At 45.5% G+C, this 20,476-nt stretch overlaps 2 protein-coding genes across 2 annotated transcripts in view; one reads left to right on the plus strand and one right to left on the minus strand.

Annotated features, from left to right (window-relative positions):
- sart3 (spliceosome associated factor 3, U4/U6 recycling protein) overlaps positions 1–6,423 on the plus strand; it is a 32,976-nt gene extending 26,553 nt beyond the window's left edge. Inside the window, exons 16-19 of the mRNA XM_085961722.1 lie at positions 1,089–1,531; positions 2,566–2,718; positions 3,987–4,174; positions 5,748–6,423. Coding sequence (XP_085817848.1) covers positions 1,089–1,531; positions 2,566–2,718; positions 3,987–4,174; positions 5,748–5,937 — 974 coding nt within the window. The 3' untranslated portion in view covers positions 5,938–6,423. The remainder of the gene's footprint in view (positions 1–1,088; positions 1,532–2,565; positions 2,719–3,986; positions 4,175–5,747) is intronic.
- A 7,508-nt stretch (positions 6,424–13,931) lies between these two features.
- ficd (FIC domain protein adenylyltransferase) lies at positions 13,932–19,304 on the minus strand. The gene is made up of 2 exons (XM_085961723.1): positions 19,016–19,304; positions 13,932–16,459 (listed from the first exon to the last, which is right to left on the minus strand). Exons 1-2 carry the CDS (start codon positions 19,239–19,241, stop codon positions 15,378–15,380), a joined length of 1,308 nt encoding a protein of 435 aa, XP_085817849.1. The 5' UTR covers positions 19,242–19,304; the 3' UTR covers positions 13,932–15,377.
- Between the last annotated feature and the right edge of the window lie 1,172 nt (positions 19,305–20,476).

Here is a 20,476-nt window from a genome sequence, read left to right on the forward strand (position 1 = left end):
GACCTGGTTGGAACAGGATTTTCTCACTTCAGATACACCCATTTATTTCTAGAAACATAGACGATAGGAGCAGGAGTAGGCCATTCGGCCCCTCGAGCCTGCTCCGCCATTTAATGAGATCATGGCTGATCATCCAAATTCAGTACCCTGTCCCTGCTTTCTCCCCATACCCCTTGATCCCTTTAGCCTTAAGAAATATATCCAACTCCTTCTTGAATATATTTAATGAATTGGCCTCAACTGCCTTTTGTGGTGGAGAATTCCACAGGTTCACCACTCTCTGGGTGAAGAAATTCCTCATCTACACCCAGAAAAGTATGCCAGACTATACTGGAGCATGTACTATTCAGTTAGTAACAGGTTTCCTCTATGTATTAGAATCATAGAAACTTATAGCACAGAAGGAGGCCATTTGGCCCGTCGTGTCTGTGCTGGCTCTTTGAAAGAGCAGTCGTGCTTGGTCCCACCCTCCCGCTTTTTCTCCGTAACCCTGTAAATTCCTCATGTTAAAATACCTGTCCAATTCCCGCTTAAAATTATTTATAGAATCAGCTTCCACCACCTTTTCAGGTAGAGCGTTCCAGGTCCCGACAAGTCCCTAAGTGAAAAAAATTCTCCCCATCTCCCGTCTAGATCTTTAGCCAATGATTTTAAATCTATGACCTCTGTTTATTGACCCACTTGCCAGAGAGAATCGTTTTTCTCTATCTACTTTATCAAAACCTCTCATCATCTTGAAAACCTCTGTTAGGTCATCTCTTAACCTTCTCTGTTCCAAGAAGAACAGTCCTAACTTTTCCAATCTTTCTTCGTAACTGAAGTCCCTCATCCCTGGTAAACCTCCTCTGTACCCTTTCTAAGGCCTTTACATGTTTCCTGAAGTGTGGTGCCCAGAATTGTCCACAATACTCCAGTTGAGGCCTAACCAAATCACAGATTTAACACTGGTTTCTACTATATTTTCATCACCAGTGGGCTTGTAACCTGGCTTGGGCAGGTTCCCCTGTTGCTTTAGTTTTTTCCCCCTATCTCCTGCTCCATTTATGGCCACAAGAGGAGATTTCTAATGATTCATCTTTGAATTTCAGATCAACCAAATAAAAAGCCTCGAGCTGGGGAACTGGACGAAGCTGAGGAAGATATGTCGACAGAATGTGGTCTGTTCGGTCGTAAAAGCAGTGCAAAGACCCTGGAGTCTCCAGCATTGCAAAAACAAAAAGCTGTAGCTGCCACAAAGAACAAAGTTCTTCACGATAACAGCAAGGATGACCTGACTGTGTTTGTCAGTAACCTCTCATACTCCATGCCCAATCCTGAGGAGAGGCTGAAGGAGATGTTTGAAAGCGTTGGCCAGATTGCAGACATCCGCCCTGTTTACAGTAATAGGGGACATTTTCGAGGATATTGTTATGTGGAGTTTAAAGAGGAGAATGCGGCAGCAAACGCCTTGCGGCTGGACCGTCAGGAGTTAGAGGGCCGGCCAATGTTTGTTTCACCTTGCGTCGACAAAGCAAAGAATCCAGAATTTAAGGTACTACTTTTGGTATCTGTGTTATGGTTTTGTTGTTTCTTTCCTTTGTCTTGTGCAACTTTTCCTTTCTTTCAAGAAGTTCCAATTGGCCGAAGTGAAAGGACCCATTTAACCACAGGTCCTGTCAGATACACTTCTTGAGCTCACTGCCTGCAGGGTGTCTGTATCCCATTGGCTTGTTTGTGATCCGGTTCGAAACAATATTGAACAAGCTTACATGATGAGATGGAATTCTGCTCTCATCTCAAGCTTATCTGAGATGGTTCCTTCAATCCTCACACAGACCTTTGTTTCCTGATACGTTTTGTAACGATGTATTCTCATTTACCCACTTGCTTTGTCACAGATCCTGATAATCTCATTTTCTGGTAGCCACTATTTTGCAAATCTTGCAAGGCAGCAATGAGGACTGATCTTTACAGGATTTACTGTATTGAACAGAAGGATGGTCTTGCCATGGGGGGAGTGCAGCGAAGATTCACCAGGCTGATGCCTGAGATGGCAGGAATGACGTATGAGGAGAGATTGGGTCGATTGGGCTTATACTCGCTGGAGTTTAGAAGAATGAGAGGGGATCCCATTGAAACTTATAAAATTCTAAAAGGACTAGACAGACTAGATGCAGGAAGGATGTTCCCGATGGCCGGGGAGTCCAGAACCAGGGGTCACAGTCTAAAGATAAGGGGTAAGCCATTTAGGACAGAGATGAGGAGGAATTTCTTCACCCAGAGAGTGGTGAACCTGTGGAATTCTCTACCACATAAGACAGTTGAGGCCAATTCATTAAATATATTCAAGAAGGAGTTAGATATATTTCTTAAGGCTAAAGGGATCAAGGGATATGGGGAGAAAGCAGGGACAGGGTACCAAGTTGGATGATCAGCCATGATCTCATTGAATGGCGGAGCAGGCTCGAGGGGCCGAATGGCCTACTCCTCCTATCTTCTATGTTTCTATGTCAGAAGCAGCAGAACTTTAAAGAAACTCGTTTTTAACAGTGTAACTCTTAATGTTTTGTGCTTTTTCTTCTCCAGGTGTTTAGGTACAGCACCAGCTTAGAGAAACACAAGGTCTTTATATCAGGTTTACCTTTCTCCTGCACTAGAGAGGACCTGGAGGAGATCTGCAAAGAGCATGGAAACCTAAAGGAGATCCGTCTTGTCACTAATCGCTCTGGAAAGCCAAAGGTACATCCTCTAACACAGTAGCCTATTGAAAAGGCGTGTGTAGCCCATCTGTGAAGCAAGAACATTTCTGATTTTGAGCAAACGTTGAGTAGCTTCCTCTCTCTGGAAAATTGATAAATTTCAAAGGAACTGTGTGTCCATAAACCCAGAAACTGTAGATATTAAATCCTCTCTCCTGATCAATAATGAATCTGGTGCACTTTGACTGGCCAGGCTGGCTTGTGCTGGTTTTCCTGTGAACGTTCATGTTGGCTGAAAACTACTTGACCTGCTTTAGGAGATTACAGTCTCTTGTGCATTCGGAGTGATGAAAGCCCAGACGGTCAGTTCCTTAGGTCTTCTACAAACCATTACTGAAATTCTACGTGGGAAGGGTGGTGCTGACAACTGACCAGGCAGAAGGTGCATGCTCTACCACAGTGCTGGAGAGCCATGAAGTCAATTAGAAAAGTAATTGCAACATGCTGCAGACATCTGATACAAAATTAGCCCAAACCACCTGTCCTGTAGTCTTGCATGCCAGATTTGAGGCTGATTTTTTTTTAATTCGTTCCTGGGATGTGGGCGTTGCTGGCAAGGCCAGCATTTATTGCCCATCCCTAGTTGCCCTTGAGAAGGTGGTGGTGAGCCGCCGCCTTGAACCGCTACAGTCCGTGTTGTGAAGGTACTCCCACAGTGCTGTTAGGGAAGGAGTTCCAGGATTTTGACCCAGTGACAATAAAGGAACGGCGATATATTTCCAAGTCAGGATGGGGAATGATTCGGAGGGGAACTTGGAGGTGATGGTGTTCCCATTGCACCTGATGCTCTTGTCCTTCTATGTGGTAGAGGTTGCGGGTTTGGGAGGTGCTGCCGAAGAAGTCTTGGCGAGTTGCTGCAATGCATCTTGTAGATGGTACACACTGCAGACACGGTACGCCGGTGGTGGAGGGAGTGAATGTTTAAGGCGGTGGATGGGCTGCCAATCAAGCGGATTCTTGAGTGTTGTTGTATTTGTACTCTCCTTCCCCCCCAGGAAATGAAAACTCCCTTAAGCTATTAAGCTTGGCCTGTCATTTGAGTCCATGCAGAGGATCTGTGAAGATCATTTTCTTTCATTTCTGTCTATCTTTGTATTCTCTGGATCTGAATGTTTCAACCAAGTTTGTGTTGGTTGACGAGTGACTGTCCCATACATTAGCAACTCAAATGTGAATTAGTTACACCCTACCTTTTTTTAATTTGCGATTTCTTGAGTTTGAATAACATTTAAATGACTTTTGTTTCAGGGTCTGGCGTATGTTGAATACGAGAATGAAGCCCAGGCCTCTCAGGCTGTTCTGAAGTTGGATGGAATGGTGGTTAAAGATCACCCAATCAGCGTGGCCATCAGTAATCCTCCACAGAGAAAGCAGGCTGCTAAGGTTGAAACTGGCAGATCTTCTGGCTCTTTGCTTCCTCGGCAGGTGTATGGAGCGTAAGTGCTGATCAAACTGTTGCAACTACTGAAGCAGCTAATGTGGGTGATTCAGTTAGAATTAGTCACCAGGGAGTTGCCCATCTAAAGCTGGTCAAATTCAGAAATTCATCTCAGACGACAATCATACCTGCAGGTACCGTCTGAATGAGGAACATAGTTTATAAATGTTGTGTGCTTGTGTTTGTTTTTAATGCAGGCTCCTGTTTCATATGTGGCTCCATTTTATTTAGTCTATCCTTCGTGCTGACAGTGCTATAAACTAGGACAGATGTCCAACTATTTGTAGCTGGGGACCAGGTGCATGTGTCAAAACCAGTGATGCAAATTGTTAGGCAGTAATGCATTCTCTCTCTAATTATATCTCTCTCTCTTGTCAAAGTGCATTTTGAAGTTCGTAGAGTCTTTCTAAAGAATATTTCAACAGTCTTTGTATTCAGATAGGAACAGTGACATTTACTTTGTAAAATTGACATTTTGCAGTTTAGAAGTTCAACCATTCCGTATTGGAAACAATTCTGATTTTGTGTCCCTCTGCTACATATGTACATAGGAACAGGATGTGCATTAGGAAAGTATTGGGTATAGGAATAGTATTTAAGTGGTGAGGAAAGGATCGAGGGGGTAAATGGTGCATCTTGGAAAGAATTAGTCTGTCTGGGGAGAAATAGGGAAGAAGCTGCAGATTGTTGTGGCATGGGGATGGGTTGGAGGCAGGCAAGGAAATGTTTATAGCCAAAATGAGAACTGATCTAGTCGGTAATTACAGCCTTGGAGAGACTAGTTTAGCCAGGGATGGGGTGGCCGAGTTCCATGTAGGGGGAGGTTGTGTGAGGGATACAATGACCATGAAGTACGTGAAGGTGCAGTGAGTTTCAGTGCAGGTTGAAAACACCTAAAGATATATAGGGATGATATTTCAGCAATGAAAAATGCCAGAGAGCTTAAGTACCTTGAATGAGAGATGGGATGTAAGTAATGAGAAGCTTAAACAGTGCTGGAAATGTAAGGGAACAGGCCAAGATAGTAATGAAGATGAGAGCCACTAGCATGGGGGTTAGGGCAAGGGATGTAATGAAATGTGTAACTGGGGTGAGGGGAAGGACCTCTAAACAGTATTTGAGCTATCTGCTAGCTTTTCATCATACCCTTGATGTCAGTGCACTTATCGAGAAAGATTGGGGAGAGCAGATATTTTCTATGATGGTATGAATTAGTATTGGAGGGGTGGGAGAGTGGAAAGTGGGATGAAGAAAACTGAGTGTCACATATAGTGACAGGAAAAGCAGAATGGAGATGAAGAGAGGGTGGAGGAGGACAAGGCGACAATCAATAGAAACGTAGAGCAGCTCCAATCCAGAGTGGCAGCCAATATGCCCACATGGGTGGACTGAATGGGAATCTTGACTTCGATGTACAAAACTGAGAAATAAGCTGTGGAAAGTGACAAAAATCCTTTAAATAGGGCTTGAGAATGAAAATGAGTGTCCAGGGCCTGCTAAGTCAGAAAGTTTGTGGACTGTTTGTTGATTCATGTGAACTATCTTTCATATCAATCCTGATATTTTTCTAGGAGGGGCAAAGGTCGAACACAACTTGCACTCGTACCGCGTGCATTACAACGCTTGCCTGTATCAGAAGGAAGTACTGAAAATGGTACATTGAGGAATGAGGTTGGCAACTCGCAGGGTGATTCCTCTCTAGTGGGAGAGACCAAAAAGATGACCAACGCAGACTTTGCAAAGATGCTGTTGAAAAAGTAACCCGTGATTACAACATTCGCTGTTAAACTGCTGAGTGTAGAAAAATGTGAACTGCCTTTACAGAAACCATTTTGTATCCTTAGGCATACGGACAGGGACTCGAATGAGCAGCGCTGAACTGTAAATAATCGCAATGATTTTTTTTTTTTAAAGAGTTTGACCAAGTGTTAAATATCCTTGATGGAAGGTCCACATTGCTTTCTTCTGTCAGAATTTTTTAAGCAGTTGCTCTATTGTATTTACAGAGAATGGCTTGTATGTCTGTTTTATTTACAATATTGTGTTTTGTAACTGCTACTTGGTTAGTTTTAAACAATTGCCCTGGAAGCTACTGTTATTTTTCTTTCATTTTTGCCCAAAAGAAGTGTGTGCATGTGTGTAGCAGGATCACGGAGACCATTTCATTGTTACTTTAGAGCTCGCCTTTTTGATATATTGCTGGCTGTGCTATTTTATGTTCCTGATTAAATGTTTTATATAATTGCATCATAATGCAACGTTAGTTGAAGATCGCGCCTAAGATTAAGACAGGGTTAAAAAAAAAAAAAAAAATTCCATTGGTTCAAGGTGAAAGTAGTTTGTTGGTGTGTTTGAAACAAGGTACAAATCTAGATGGATAACCAAAACCTATCCTTTCACTCTGTATACTGATTCTGTATCACAAACTGGAATGTTCAGCTGGGGCTCACTCTCAGCCTTGTCAGACATAAGGTTGTGGGACATAAGTCCCACTCCATGCAGTACAGCGGGAATACCGCACTGTCAGAGGTGCCGTCTTTTGGATGAGACGTTAAAACTCTCCGTCTGCTCGCTCTCATGGATGTAAAAGAACCAATGGTACTATTTCAAAGAGGAGCAGGGAAGCTCTCCCTGGTGGCCTGGACAATATTTATCCTTCAACCAGTATCACTAAAATTATCTGCTAATTATCACATTGCTGTTTGTGGAACTTTGCTGTCCGCATATTGGTAACAACAGTGCCTACACCTTAAAAGTATGAATTGGCTATAAAACTGTAGTGTCCGCGTATCAATAACACACGGACTGCAGGAGAACGGTAATAACAGGTGTTTACTGAAGAGGGTATGCTGGAACTGAAAGTACAGAAGCCTGCTACGGCTTTATATATAGGTGTGGTCACTGCCGGTACTACAGTATAAAAGCAGTTCTCTCTTAAAGGTACATACACAACAATTCCTCCCCTTTTAGATAAACAGTACATAACATTCATTTAACAATTAAATAATAACAATTACAATTTTCTCTGTACTATATACATGAACTGAAGTAATCATTTATAAATTCAGTCTTTGAGGAGTATCCTGTTCTGGCGGCGGAGTCAATTCTGGCTCATTGTCATTGGTTGGTTCGTCAGCTTCCAATACCACGGATTCTGAGGTAGACGCAATCTGTACTTCGGGTTCATCACCAGGTGCGTATGCTCGTGGTATGGGTTTGACTTGTTCCTGTGACTCTAGAATCTAGTCAGCATGGCATCTCACGATGCTCTCTCCAACGTCCACTGTGTACATATCGTTCCTGGCTGCCATTTTTCTGTTCGGTAGTCGCGGGCCAAGACTGGTTGCCCTATCTTGAAGCTCCTGGTTGGCTTCTCGTTGATGTGCTGGAATTGCTTATCCTCAACATCTCGTCTTGTGTTTGGTTTGAGCAAATCCAGGCGACATCTTAACCTTTGGTTAAAGAACATTATGGCTGGAGCTTGGTTGGTGACTGCATGTGTCGCATTCCGGTAAGCAAACAAGAAATTATCCACCTTGTGTTGTAGCGGTATGTTGTCGTTATACATCGCCTTTATTGCTTTTTTAAAGGTCTGAACAAACCTCTCAGCCAATCCATTTGTGGCTGGATGATATGGGGCAGATGTGTAATGTTTTACCCCATTATTCCTCACAAACCTCCGGAAATCCTCGGACACAAACTGTGGTCCATTGTTGAAGCAAATGTGTTCTGGCAAGCCATTCCTGGCGAAGATGGTCCATAGGACTGCAATAGTTTTCTCCGTGGTGGTGGTGGACATCTTGATGACCTCTGACCATTTCGAATGTGCATCCACGGCGATTAAAAACATTGAGTCCATAAATGGACCAGCAAAATCAATGTGTACCCGTTGCCAGGGAGATGAGGGCCACTCCCATGGGTGTAGCGGGGCCTGTGTTGGAGTGTTTTGGACTTTCTGGCATCCTGTGCATCTCTTGGTCATATCCTTGATTTCTTTATCGATTCCCGGCCACCACACAAACGCCCTGGCTAGGCTCTTCATTTTTACCCCTCCCAGATGACCCTCATGAAGCTCATTGAGCACTCGATCCCTCAACTTGGGTGGAATTACCACTCGGGATCCACACATCAAGGTCCCCCGGCACACTGACAGCTGTTCTCTCCTTGGCGAGAATGCTGGCAACAGTGAGTCGCCATGTGCTGGCCATCCCTTCACTGTCAAATCATAGACCCGAGAGAGTGTCGGGTCATTTCGGGTTTCCTTCTCTATACTTGAGTTTGTAACAGGTAGACATTCGACTATGGTCGAATGGAATATCTCAACAGGGTCCACTGCAGGTGCTTCCTCCACCGTAGGCAACGGCAGGCGCGACAGCCCATCAGCGTTTCCATGCTGTTTCGTACCCTTGTACTCTGTCATATTGATGTGCCCCTAGAAAAAGGGACCATCTTTGCAGCCGTTGCGCCGTCATCACCGGAACGCCCTTCTTTGGGTTAAAAATGGAGACAAGAGGCTTGTGATCAGTCAGTAGGATGAATTTCTGCCTATGCAGATAGTGATTGAACTTCTTCACCCCCCACACCAGCCTGAGGGCCTCCCTGTCAATCTGGGCGTAGTTACGTTCGGCTGAGGTTAACGAGCGCGACGCAAAGGCTATTGGCCTCTCTGAACCGTCAAGGAATTTGTGTGACAGCACCGCTCCAATGCCGTAGGGAGACGCATCACATGCCAACCGAATCGGTAGTGTTGGATTGTAGTGGGCCAATACTTTTGAAGTGATTAGGCATTTACATTTCTGAAAGGCACGCTTACACTCATCACTCCATTTCCATGCTACTCCAGTTTGCAGCAGGGCATTCAGTGGGTGCAGAATTGTAGATAAATTTGGCAAGAACTTATGGTAGTAGTTCACCAGCCTGAGGAACGACCTCAGTTGCGACACATTTTCTGGTGCTGGAGCCTTGACTACTGCCTCAATCTTGTCTGGGGACTTATGTAACCCCTCTTCATCGATCATGTGGCCACAATACAAGATTTGTTTCCTGAAAAACTCGCATTTGGGGCGGTTGGCTCGTAGCCCATATTCTTGTAATCTAGTGAGTACCTGCTCCAGGTTGGCAAGGTGTTCACTGTCATTTTTGCCCGTAACCAGGATGTCATCCAAATAACACTGGGTCCCCGGGATCCCTTGCAGGACTTGTTCCATCGCCCTCTGCCAAATAGCCGGAGCTGATGCTACCCCGCATACCAGTCGGTTGTACTGGTAAAGACCTTTGTGAGTGTTTATCGCAAGGTATTTTCTAGATGCTTCTTCTACCTCCATTTGTAGATACGCTTGGGCCAGATCAATCTTCGTAAAGCGTTTCCCTCCAGATAGTGAGGCAAAAATATCTTCTATCCGCGGAAGTGGATATTGTACTGTGTGCAGGACTGGGTTCACAGTTACCTTAAAGTCCCCACATGCGAACCTTCTTCGGCTCCCGAGGCGTGCTGCTCAATGATTTTTTCATTACAGGAACGATGGGTGTGGCCCACTCGCTCCAGTCCACCTTGGACAGCACACCCGAATGCTCCAGACTCCAGCTCTGCTTCGACGGCTGGGCGGATCGTGTATGGTACCGGTCTGGCCTTAAAAATTTTTGGGTTTGCGTTATCTTCAATTTTTATCGTTGCCGTTACGCCTTTTAGAGTCCCAGGTCCTTGCTGGAACACCTCTTTCGCGTCAGTTAGAATTTTTGACAGTCGTCCAGGTGTGACGTCGTCATCCTTTTTGTCAGCCACAGTTAACACCTGAATGGAATGCCAATCCAATTGTATTTTTCGGATCCATTCACGTCCCAATAATGGTGGTCCTCCATCTTGTAGTATATAGAGATACAGTTTCTGTGTTTCCTTGCCGTTGTATTTAACGGGCACCCTTATTTTTCCTCTGATGTAGACTTTTTGCCCCGTATATGTCTTCAATACAATGGACGTGTCCTTCAAGGGTATGTATGAGAATAGCCGCTCATAGTCTCGTTGATTCATGACGGTTAGGGCTGATCCTGTGTCCAATTCCATCTTTACTTGGGACCCTGCTATCATGAGGGTGACCCAAATGGTTCGGTGATCCTCCTTTGCGATCACGTCGTGTAACTTTAGACAACTTAGTCTCCTGCTCCCGGAGTCATTATCACTCTTCTGAACTACTGTCTGTCATTTTTTTTACTTTCTTGTACTTTTCCTTAGTAGTTCTTTTAGTGTTGGTTTTCTTTCCTGACCTGCAGACTCATGCTATGTGTCCCACTTTTCCACATTGCCTGCATACTTTGTCCTTAAACCAGCAGTCCTTCTGGTCATGGGTTGTTCTGCCGCAGCGATAGCACTTTTCTGCTCCATATGCCATTTCGTTGGTGTTATATTCTTGCGGTTTCTGTTGTATTTCCGCAGCTCCCCGTGCTGCTGCGTCGTAGAATACTGCCACGCTGAAAGCCTTTTCTAGCGTAAGGTCCTTTTCCGAAAGTAGTCGTTTCTGGGTTCCTTCACTCTGGAGCCCGCAGACAAACTTATCCCTTAAGGTATCTGCCAGTCCTGCTCCGAACTGGCAGTGCTTCGATAACTTGCGTAGTTCCGTAAGATAGCATTACTCTCATCTTTGTGCTGGTTTCTTTTATGGAACTTGAATCTTTCTGCTATCAGCAGCGGTGTAGGGTTTAGATGTTCCTGTAAGATATTGACAATCTCTTCAAAGCTTTTCTCCATTGGTTTAGCTGGGGTAATTAAATTCCGCAATAGGCCGTACGTTCTCGTGCCCATCAAATTTAATAATACCGACGCCGCCTTTTCATCGGCCACCCCATTTGCCTTGCAGTACACTTCAATTCTTTCCACATACGTGGTCCAGTCTTCTATTTCGTTGTCGAAAGCAGTGATACTGCCACTCTTCGGCATCTTGGGTGGTTTAAAATGGCGCCTCCCGCACTTTTCCTTCTTCCCCTTGCTGTCAATGCTGCTCCTAGCGTTCTAAATAGTAATGGCGGCGCCCCGCGGCTTCGGCACGTCTCTCTTTTGTTAAATTCCTTAGTTTTATTCTTCTTCGACGCTGTCCACTGCGCGTCTCTTTTCCTTCCTCTCTTTTATTTTCTCTAACGCTGCCCGGCTCTTGAGCACTGACCGCGCCCTGTGCGCTCCACCCTCTCTCTTTTCCTTCCCGACGACTCTGCACGGCCCCCTTGCAGAGCCACTCGATCGAGCTCAAGCCCGCCGCAGTCCGGAAGGGTCAGCGCACTACCTGCTACCAGCACGATTTGCTGGAACACCTTGACTGGGGAGCCAAACCCAGCTCTCCACAGCTTCCCCTGCGATTCACTGAACTCCGATGGATCACTGGGCGGTTGCCCACGGTCGACCTCCAAGAAGCTTCTTTTCAGGGATGGATCCCCGTGAGGTGATGCAGTACTGCAGGTGAGTTCGAACCTGCTCGTCGCCACTGTACTGTCCGCGTATCAATAACACACAGACCGCAGGAGAACAGTAATAACAGGTGTTTACTGAACAGAGGGTATGCTGGAACTGAAAGTACAGAAGCCTGCTACGGCTTTATATACAGGTGTGGTCACTGCCGGTACTACAGTATAAAAGCAGTTCTCTCCAAGGTACATACACAATAAAAACGATTGTACAAAGATCACCTCTTTCCCTTCCCTGCCCTCCCTCCCAACCAGGCACTGATCAAGCAGTAATGACATCACTCACTATTGGAGTGCACACCCTTTTGCAAAATGTTCTTTTTCAGGTTGTGGGGAAAAAAAAGAAAATGGTATCTTTGGCTTGCAGGTAAGATTGGAACCAAGTCAACTTGATGTAGAAGATAGTATGCTGGGGCATTGTTGAAAATTAGTCAGCCTGACAGCTCACTGAGGGCTGGAATTCTTCCCATTCTGCTCCAAATAGCCTCGTCAGTTAAGGTTATCCACAAGCAGCAGGTACCTTTACAGGTGTTCTGTACAGTTTTAGTTGATTAGGGCCCTTGTGAACACTTAGGCTGCGATTTTACTTACCGTGGTGGGTCCATGGCAGGCGATGTCGGGGGCAGATCCCAACCGTGCTGCTGGCTCCATCCCGCTCTCTGAAATAAATTTACGATGATAGGGCTTGTTTCCCAGGCCAATTAGAGGAAGCGGGTGATGTCATTTGATGACATATCAGCCGGTTTCCTTAAAGGGACCACGGCCAACTTTATTTTGACATTTGTGCTGTCAGTGTTCTACAGCACTGACGTGCTGCAAACACTGACAATGACTGCACACAGGTTCTCCCATGACTTCCTCCATATGCTTGAGGGATTCACAGCATGAAGGGAGGTCCCTCTTCCCTTCCGATGGGCAGAAGACACCTCCCCAGGAGACTAACACAGCCTGATTGCACAGGAGGGCACAAGCAAGGATGTCGTCTAGAGGACCTGGGTGCAGTGGCGCAAACATTTCAATCATCTCAGTAGATCAGGAAACGTTAGTACAAAGCCACACTTGCCTTCATCTTGCTGTGCCTCTCATCCCTCTGCCTTCCCTACCCTGCACATCCACCCATCCCCATCTCACTAGCCACCCCTCACACGCACCTTCATCCTAGTGCAATCATACCAACTAATAACACACACAAGAGTAGCCACTTGGGTGTTTTATCCAATGTTCATGTGACGTTTCTGTTAAGGTGCTGTCAATTGAAACTTTTATTTTCAACGATTTCTGCGCACCTTTGGAAGTGGCCTAGTGAGTTGTATTGAATGGTGAGACATAACGGTACCCCCTGGCGCACACACACACACAATGGCTTGGACATTGTAGGGTGCTTTATGGTGTTGGTGTGGGGTGGCAGCCAGGGTGTACAGCGTCAAGTGAAGTAAATCTGGCCTCCCAGGCAGCAATGTGGTTAGATGCTGATGCCTTCTGTCCTGTGCGGCATCAGGTGATTGTGGAGAAGGTTGGTGCTGGGGCTGATCGTAGTCGGATTCTGAGGACAAAGATGAAACAGGATAAAGGGCACCCCTGTTGATGGAATAGATGGTAGGTGAAGTAAAGATGACAAACATTGTCAGTGGTGAGAGTATTCTTCCAAAGAGGTGATAGTGGATGGAGAATGGAAAGCCTACAGAATCTATGCTGGAAATTGGCTGAGAAACAGCTTGTGGCTGGGAGAAGTGAAGATCGGTCAAGTGGGAGCTTTTACTGTATATTTGAAGCTGTCAAGGAATCAGCTGGAGCAATGGCCACTGAACTCCTGCCTCAGGTTGACAGACGTGACCCCCCCCCCCCCCGAGGACTGTGGACCCCGTGGGCAAGCAGTTAGTGAAAAGGTAAGTTAAAATGTATTCTGAATGATCTCTCAACAAAGCAATAATCAACTTAATTGGGTCCCCCGCCTCTGCTCAGCACTGACAGACCCAACATTGGGGAAAGGTGTGTGGCGGCAGGGTCCCCACCCGCTGTCAAAAAAAAACACTTTCCCTTGTGCCCGCTAACCCCCCGCAAAATTCCAGCCTTAAGCATGGATTGTATATTGCTGACAAAGCCAAAGATTTAGTAGAAGTACTTTTCAAAACAGTTTCAATTTTGTGTTAAAATGTCAGTTTAAGCTTACAGCAGAGATCCAAGTTGAAATTGGGTTTTCTGGCAGTTTAGAAAATTAAGTCAGTCAAAAAACCTGTTTTGGGCAAGTGCTCCCCCCAGCCCTTGTTCTACATCACCATTTGGCTGCCAGAAGAAAAAAATGGACATAAATGGCAAAATATTTTATTCATAAATACTATATATATATTCTATGTTTTAACAACCTGTTTAAATACAGTTTATTTATACAAAAGTGCAATTTCAATTCACAGGAACATCTCATTCTCCAATCAAGTTACCATTGTTTGGGTTACTGTCCAACAAACTTTCTTCCACATTGGTTCTTGGACTCTAATCCTTGTGATTTTGATTTCTTAAGTTAGAGACTTTAATTAAAAGATGACTAGAAATGGTGAAATAAAAATACCTAATTTCTGCTGCATCCACAGCAACTGATGAACTGAAAAGGACCACATTATTCATTCAAATCTTCTCTATTTGCATTATTGTCTAGAACTAACTCTCCAAGAATTCCAGCAGCTGGATAAAATATAACATATGTACGAATAACCTGTTGCCATATTAGAACTGTGCTCATCAACCTATAATTAGCATTGTTTGGCATAAACCAAGAATGGAGAGATTACTTCAAAGTATCAGAACATTCATCCCAGCTTCACTACATGCTGCAAGTTTAGCAAGTACGAGGCTGGTTGGAAAAACTCGGTTTGATTTTTTTCAATCTACTGGATGCCAGCAAAAAAACTAATCTGCTCCTGGACATTAAACATGAATTCACTCAAAAAACTGCTTGTGTTGCTCATTTGTGAGCGACCAGCTGTATCTCTCTTCTAGCTTGGGATGGGAGGTAAAGGGGCCATCCAAGCAGTGGAGCTCCTGCGAGCAGGTATTGAGACAGGGGCCAAAGTCAATAAACAAACTTGCTGCCCAGGCACTGGTGTTGGAATTCGCAGCCCTTATTTTCTCCAGTGATCCAGCAAGTTAGAAGAACCCTGTCTTTTAATTGCTTCCCCCCCACCCCTGCCCACACACAAAATTGTGGGCATGACATTTTATTTCGCTGTTGAAAGTACACATGGCCCAAAATCCTCCATTATGTTTACATCTTTAATATTCAAACAATTTTGTTCAAATAAATTATAAGCAGACCATGAAAAAATTGGCACTGTAAAGAAAGACTGGGGGTAGGAGAGATGCAGAGTGTGTCACAGGACAGCCTACAAAATACAGTCCCGATTAACTTCTAATAACAGCCAAGTTCAGAAATGTGACCAATTTAAATCACATCCTGTACAATCCACCTTGAAATAACCCAGAATACTTCAAAGTGAACCGCAACAGATTGTTTTTACAGCTCGAATCTGCACTCAGTACCTCACAGACTAGAAAGTAACCAGCATTCCGAGAGCAGACTCGCACAGCTGGTGCAAGATTGCTGGAGAAAGTCAAGTGAAAGCCGAACACAGAAAACACTCCAGTAAAGAACTTGGCAAGTTTCTGAAGTAAAGGAATTTTAACTAAAGCTTACACTGGTGATGATCACACCAACTCAACCAGAGTCCATAAATATGGTTGTGGAGCAATGAGACGGGTTAGTTTTTAACTAGAATGGTTTGCGTATAATCTGAATGGTTTGGATTAGCTTCGGGTAAACCTTTATCAACAGAGTGATCGGCTGTTGCAATCAGCAGTAAGTCAAGTGTCATTTCCGTGCACTTTCCAATAAAGCGGATAAATGGCCTGACATCTCCCTCGTTGGCCAAGTCTAATGCACCGTAATACTCGGCCCGCTGCTCCTTGCGGATGGTGACAGGTGGGTAACCTGCCTGCATTAGAATAAGATTCATCAGTAAGCGGGCCGTCCTTCCGTTCCCATCGACAAAGGGATGGATGTAGACGAATTTATAATGTGCAAGGGCAGCAAATTCAACAGGATGTAGACTCATGGCCTCTTCAGAATTCAACCACTGGACAAGCTCCTGCATTTGTTTCCTTAGATCTCTGGGATGGGGAGGGATGTGGTGACCCACAAAGACTTGATTGGTCCGAAATCTTCCAGCTTCTACAGGGTCAACATATCCTAAAACTCTTCTGTGAATCTGCAAAATATCATCAATGTTAACAGTTCCAATTCTGGATACTAGAGACTTGTTGAGATATTTCATGGCTGCATCAACCCCGATAACTTCATTCTGTTCCATCAGGCTCTTCCCAGGCACGGCGTACCTGGTTTCTATGATGTGCCTGATCTCAGACAGGGTCAGTGTATTCCCCTCGATAGCCACAGTGTGATAAATATGATGGTAATAACTTTCCTCCATCACACGATGCAGTGCTGCATTCCCTTTGGGTATAGCCATTAATTTTTTAACTTTCCGGTCAATAATACTAAATTGTTTTTGGTCAATTTCTTCCACCAGTGGTAATGTCCTGTCACGGTTGACCAGCGCCTTCTCGTCGCATGGAGAAATGGTCAGCACTTTTGTATATAAATGGTCAGCCTGAATAACGTCCTTATCCTCTTCCAAGAAGACACCCAATTCATTCAAAGCATCTACATAATTGGGATCCATGTTGAGGGCATGCACGAATAGTTTGTGTGCCTTCTCTCGCTTCCCCAGACGCTTCATCTCCAGAGCCTGGTGCAGAGCAGCTTTAGCTTCTAACTGGATTTCTGAAATTAAAAAATCAGTTTGTAAATAGGTGTGGTCAAATGTACCTTGTGGTGCAGCATGGAGCCAGAATTGTGGACATTTTATCATTTGAATATTACACAGGAACATGTTAACCCATTATAACCAGACCCATAGCCAACTGTAACCCATCATGTTCCGACAGCCTTCATTATGACACCATTTACCAGGCAGCATAGAGTACAGAGGTGGATGAGACAGGCTTACCGTCACAGTGGCCATTTTACCCAATCGAATCACAGCACTAGCTGGGTTGAATGTGATACTGCAACTACTGTCTTGTAAAGGATGACAGATTCTCACAGACCAAAGGGAAGCTATGCTCCCAGATGGCACTCATTTATTGACATTTTCTGTCACTTTTCATACTTAGTAACTAATAACTGAATCATCAGCATCAGAAAAAGTGATTGGTTACCAGGTACAGTACACGACTGCAGAGGGGAGGCTGAGGCAATCACCTTTGGGAGCTTGTTAACAGCATTTGGTAGGCTCAGTCAGGGTGGACACTAAACAGCAAATTCAAAAAGAAATCACCTTCCAAACATTCTTAGAACATTTTAAAATTCAATCTGCTATAGTCACATAGATAAGCAACGCAGTGCAAATTATCAACTCACTGAATCAATAATAGATCTGAAATGGGTAGCGGTAATCAAACTTTAGACCATACCTAGAAAAGTTTGGCAGAGTCAGGTTAGTCACAAGTTGTGACCCTCTGAAACAGCTGGATAATTCCACCTCTAACATCACCTGTCTACATCCCTGCCTCAGCCCATCTGCTACTGAAAACCTTTTCCACACTTTTGTTACCACCTGACCGGACTATTCCGATGCTCTCCTGGCCAGCCTTCCATCTTCCATAAACTTGACCTCATCCAAAACGCTGCTGTCCATATCTGAACTCGCACCAAGTTGCATTCAGCTATCACCCTGGTGCTCGCTGACTTACATTGGCCCCCGATCCTCAAACACCTCAATGTTAAATTTCTCATCCGTGTTCAAATCCCTCCATGGCTGCGCCCCTCCCTATCTTGGGTCACCTCCTCCAGCCCTATAACCCTCCGAGAACTCGGCACAATGATGGGGCAATGTGATTGCACTAGAGGGGGTACAGAGGAGATTTACCAGGATGTTGCCTGGACTGGAGAATTTTAGCTATGATGAAAGACTGGTTAGGCTGGGTCTGTTTTCTTTGGAACAGAGGAAGCTGAGGGGAGACCTTATTGAGGTGTATAAAATTATGAGGGGCCTAGATAGAGTGGACAGGAAGGACCTATTTCCCATAGCAGAGGGGTCAACAACCAGGGGGCATAGATTTAAAGTAATTGGTAGGTGGTTTAGAGGGGATTGGAGGGGAAATTTCTTCACCCAGAGGGTGGTTGGGGGCTGGAACTCACTGCCCAAAAGGGTGGTAGAGGCAGAAACCCTCACCACATTTAAAAAGTGCTTGGATGTGCACTTGAAGTGCCATAACCTACAGAGCTGGAAAGTGGGATTAGGCTGGATAGCTCTTTGTCGGCCGGCACGGACACGATGGCCTCCTTCCGTGCTGTAACTTTCTACGATTCCTCCAATTCTGGCTTCCTGTGCATCCCCGTCTTCCATCGTCCCACCACTGTGGCCGTGCCTTCAGCTGTTTAGGTCCCAAGCTCTGGAATTCCATCCCTAAATCTCTCTGCCTCTCTACTCTCTCCTCCTTTAAGTCTCTCATGAAAGGTAACTATAAATGCACGTTTTTTTTATGCTGCTGCGAAGCGCCTTGGGACGCTTTACTATGCTAAAGGCGCTATATAAATGTAAGTTGTTTTTGAATGTGATAAATGTGGATATATTTGCATGTATATAGCGTCTTTCACGACCACTGGACATTCCAAATACTTTACAGCTTTACTTTTTGAAGTGTAATGTAGGAAACATGACAGCCAACTTGCAAGCTCCCACATGAATGGATTGATGTTGATGGAGAGATAAAATATTGGCCAGGGCACTCTTCTTCGAAATAGTGCCATAAGATCTTTTAGCTCCACCTGAAGGCGGCAGACGGGGCCTCAGTTTAACGTCTCATCCGAAAGACGGCACCTTCCTCAACACTGCAGTGTCAGCCTAGATTTTTGAGCCGAGACCCTGGAGTGGGGCTGGTGTCCCTGGACTTGAACCCACGATCTTCATGACTCGGAGGCGAGGATGCTACCAACGGAGCCACAGCTGACACTGTGGTGAAGGAGTCCTCCTGAGAGAGTTCAACACTGAGCGCCCAGTAATAGTAATTCTACAGGCAGAAACTAACAGTATCGCTGAGAGTCGACTTCGCCGAGTGATAGGGAGCAGCCTTGGCTTCATGGAGTCTGCGATAATTTCCCAAACACGACTAACTGGAGGGGCCCTGGGCCCGGTAAACAGGGGAGCAGACACTCCCTTCCCCAGGGTCAGAGCGAACCTGCCTCCCCGTCACACGATCCAACGGCCGCCGTGTCTCAGGCTGCCCGAGCCGGGCCCATCAGCCCCACATTCACAGCCCGGTTACTCGCTCTTACCCGGCCCCGCTTTCTGTCGAAAAGCCCAGGCCTCGGCCAGTTGGCTCAGCTCCACGCCACTGTAGGTCAGGCTGAGCCCGGTGCTCGTGTCTCCGTCGAGCCCCGCGTCCAAGAGGCGGCACCGCAACAACCACAAGCCGCCCCGCAACTGCGGGAAAAGCACGGCGGCCAGCGAGCCGAACACCACGGCCGCTGCCAGGGAGACCCGCCTGACCGTTAGGCCCATCGCGTCGACGCTAGGGCCACCACCGGCCGCCGAACCAAAACCCGCTCACCGCCCCGCCTCCTGGGCGCTCATTGGCAGTCTGATGGCAGAGGCGACCCTTTCTAACCGCTAATTGGTCATCACACATGGCAATCATATTTTTAAGCCAATGAGGGACAGCAACGTAACCAGCGCTCAGCCAGTCGGCACTGTGCAACGTGTTAATTACTGGGCCACATCAACAATGGGCTGGGCCAGATGAAGGGCGTTCATTAGAAAACGGAATACCAGCTCTCGCCACCTAAATAACTAGAACTTCATTAAAAAAATACTTTTCCCCTCCACTGAAAATCCCCAGCCCTGTTGAGACTTGTGTTGGGAGTACTTTTTCTCCTACATAATACTTTAGTCAGGCTAAATGGGTCATTTTCAGGTTGGCTAACTAGTCGGGCGCCACAGGGATCAGTGCTGGGGCCCCAACTGTTTACAATCTATATTAATGACTTGGATAAAAGGGACCGCGTGTAATGTAGCCACATTTGCTGATGATAACAAAGATAGGTGGGAAAACATGTTGTGAAAAGGACACAAAGAATCTGCAAAGGAATATAGACAGGTTAAGTGAGTGGGCAAAAATGTGGCAGATGGAGTATAATGTGGGAAAATGTGAGGTTAGCCACTTTGGTAGGAAAAATAAAGCAAATTATTATTTAAATGGAGAGAGACTACACAATGCTGCGGTACAGAGGGATCTAGGGGTCCTTGTACATGAAACACAAAAAGTTAGCATGCAGGTACAGCAAGTAATTAGGAAGGCAAATGGAATATTGGCCTTTATTGCAAGGGGGATAGAGTATAAAAGTAGGGACGTCTTGCTGCAACCATTTAGGTAAGCCATTTAGGACAGAGATGAGTGGAATTTCTTCACCCAGAGAGTGGTGAACCTGTGGAATTCTCTACCACAGAAGGCAGTTGAGGCCAATTCATTAAATATATTCAAGAAAGAGTTAGATATATTTCTTAAGGCTAAAGGGATCAAGGGATATGGGGAGAAGGCAGGGATAGGGTACTGAGTTTGGATGATCAGCCATGATCTCGTTGAATGGCGGAGCAGGCTCGAGGGGCCGAATGGCCTACGCCTGCTCCTAATTTCTATGTAACTGTACAGGGCATTGGCGAGACCACACCTGGAGTACTGCGTACAGTTTTGGTCTCCTTATTTAAGGAGGGATATACTTGCATTGGAGGCAGTTCAG

The sequence above is a fragment of the Somniosus microcephalus genome, chromosome 19 (assembly GCF_052327205.1).
Source record: "Somniosus microcephalus isolate GS21.2 chromosome 19, FLI_Smic_1.0, whole genome shotgun sequence".
Lineage (NCBI taxonomy): Eukaryota > Metazoa > Chordata > Chondrichthyes > Squaliformes > Somniosidae > Somniosus > Somniosus microcephalus.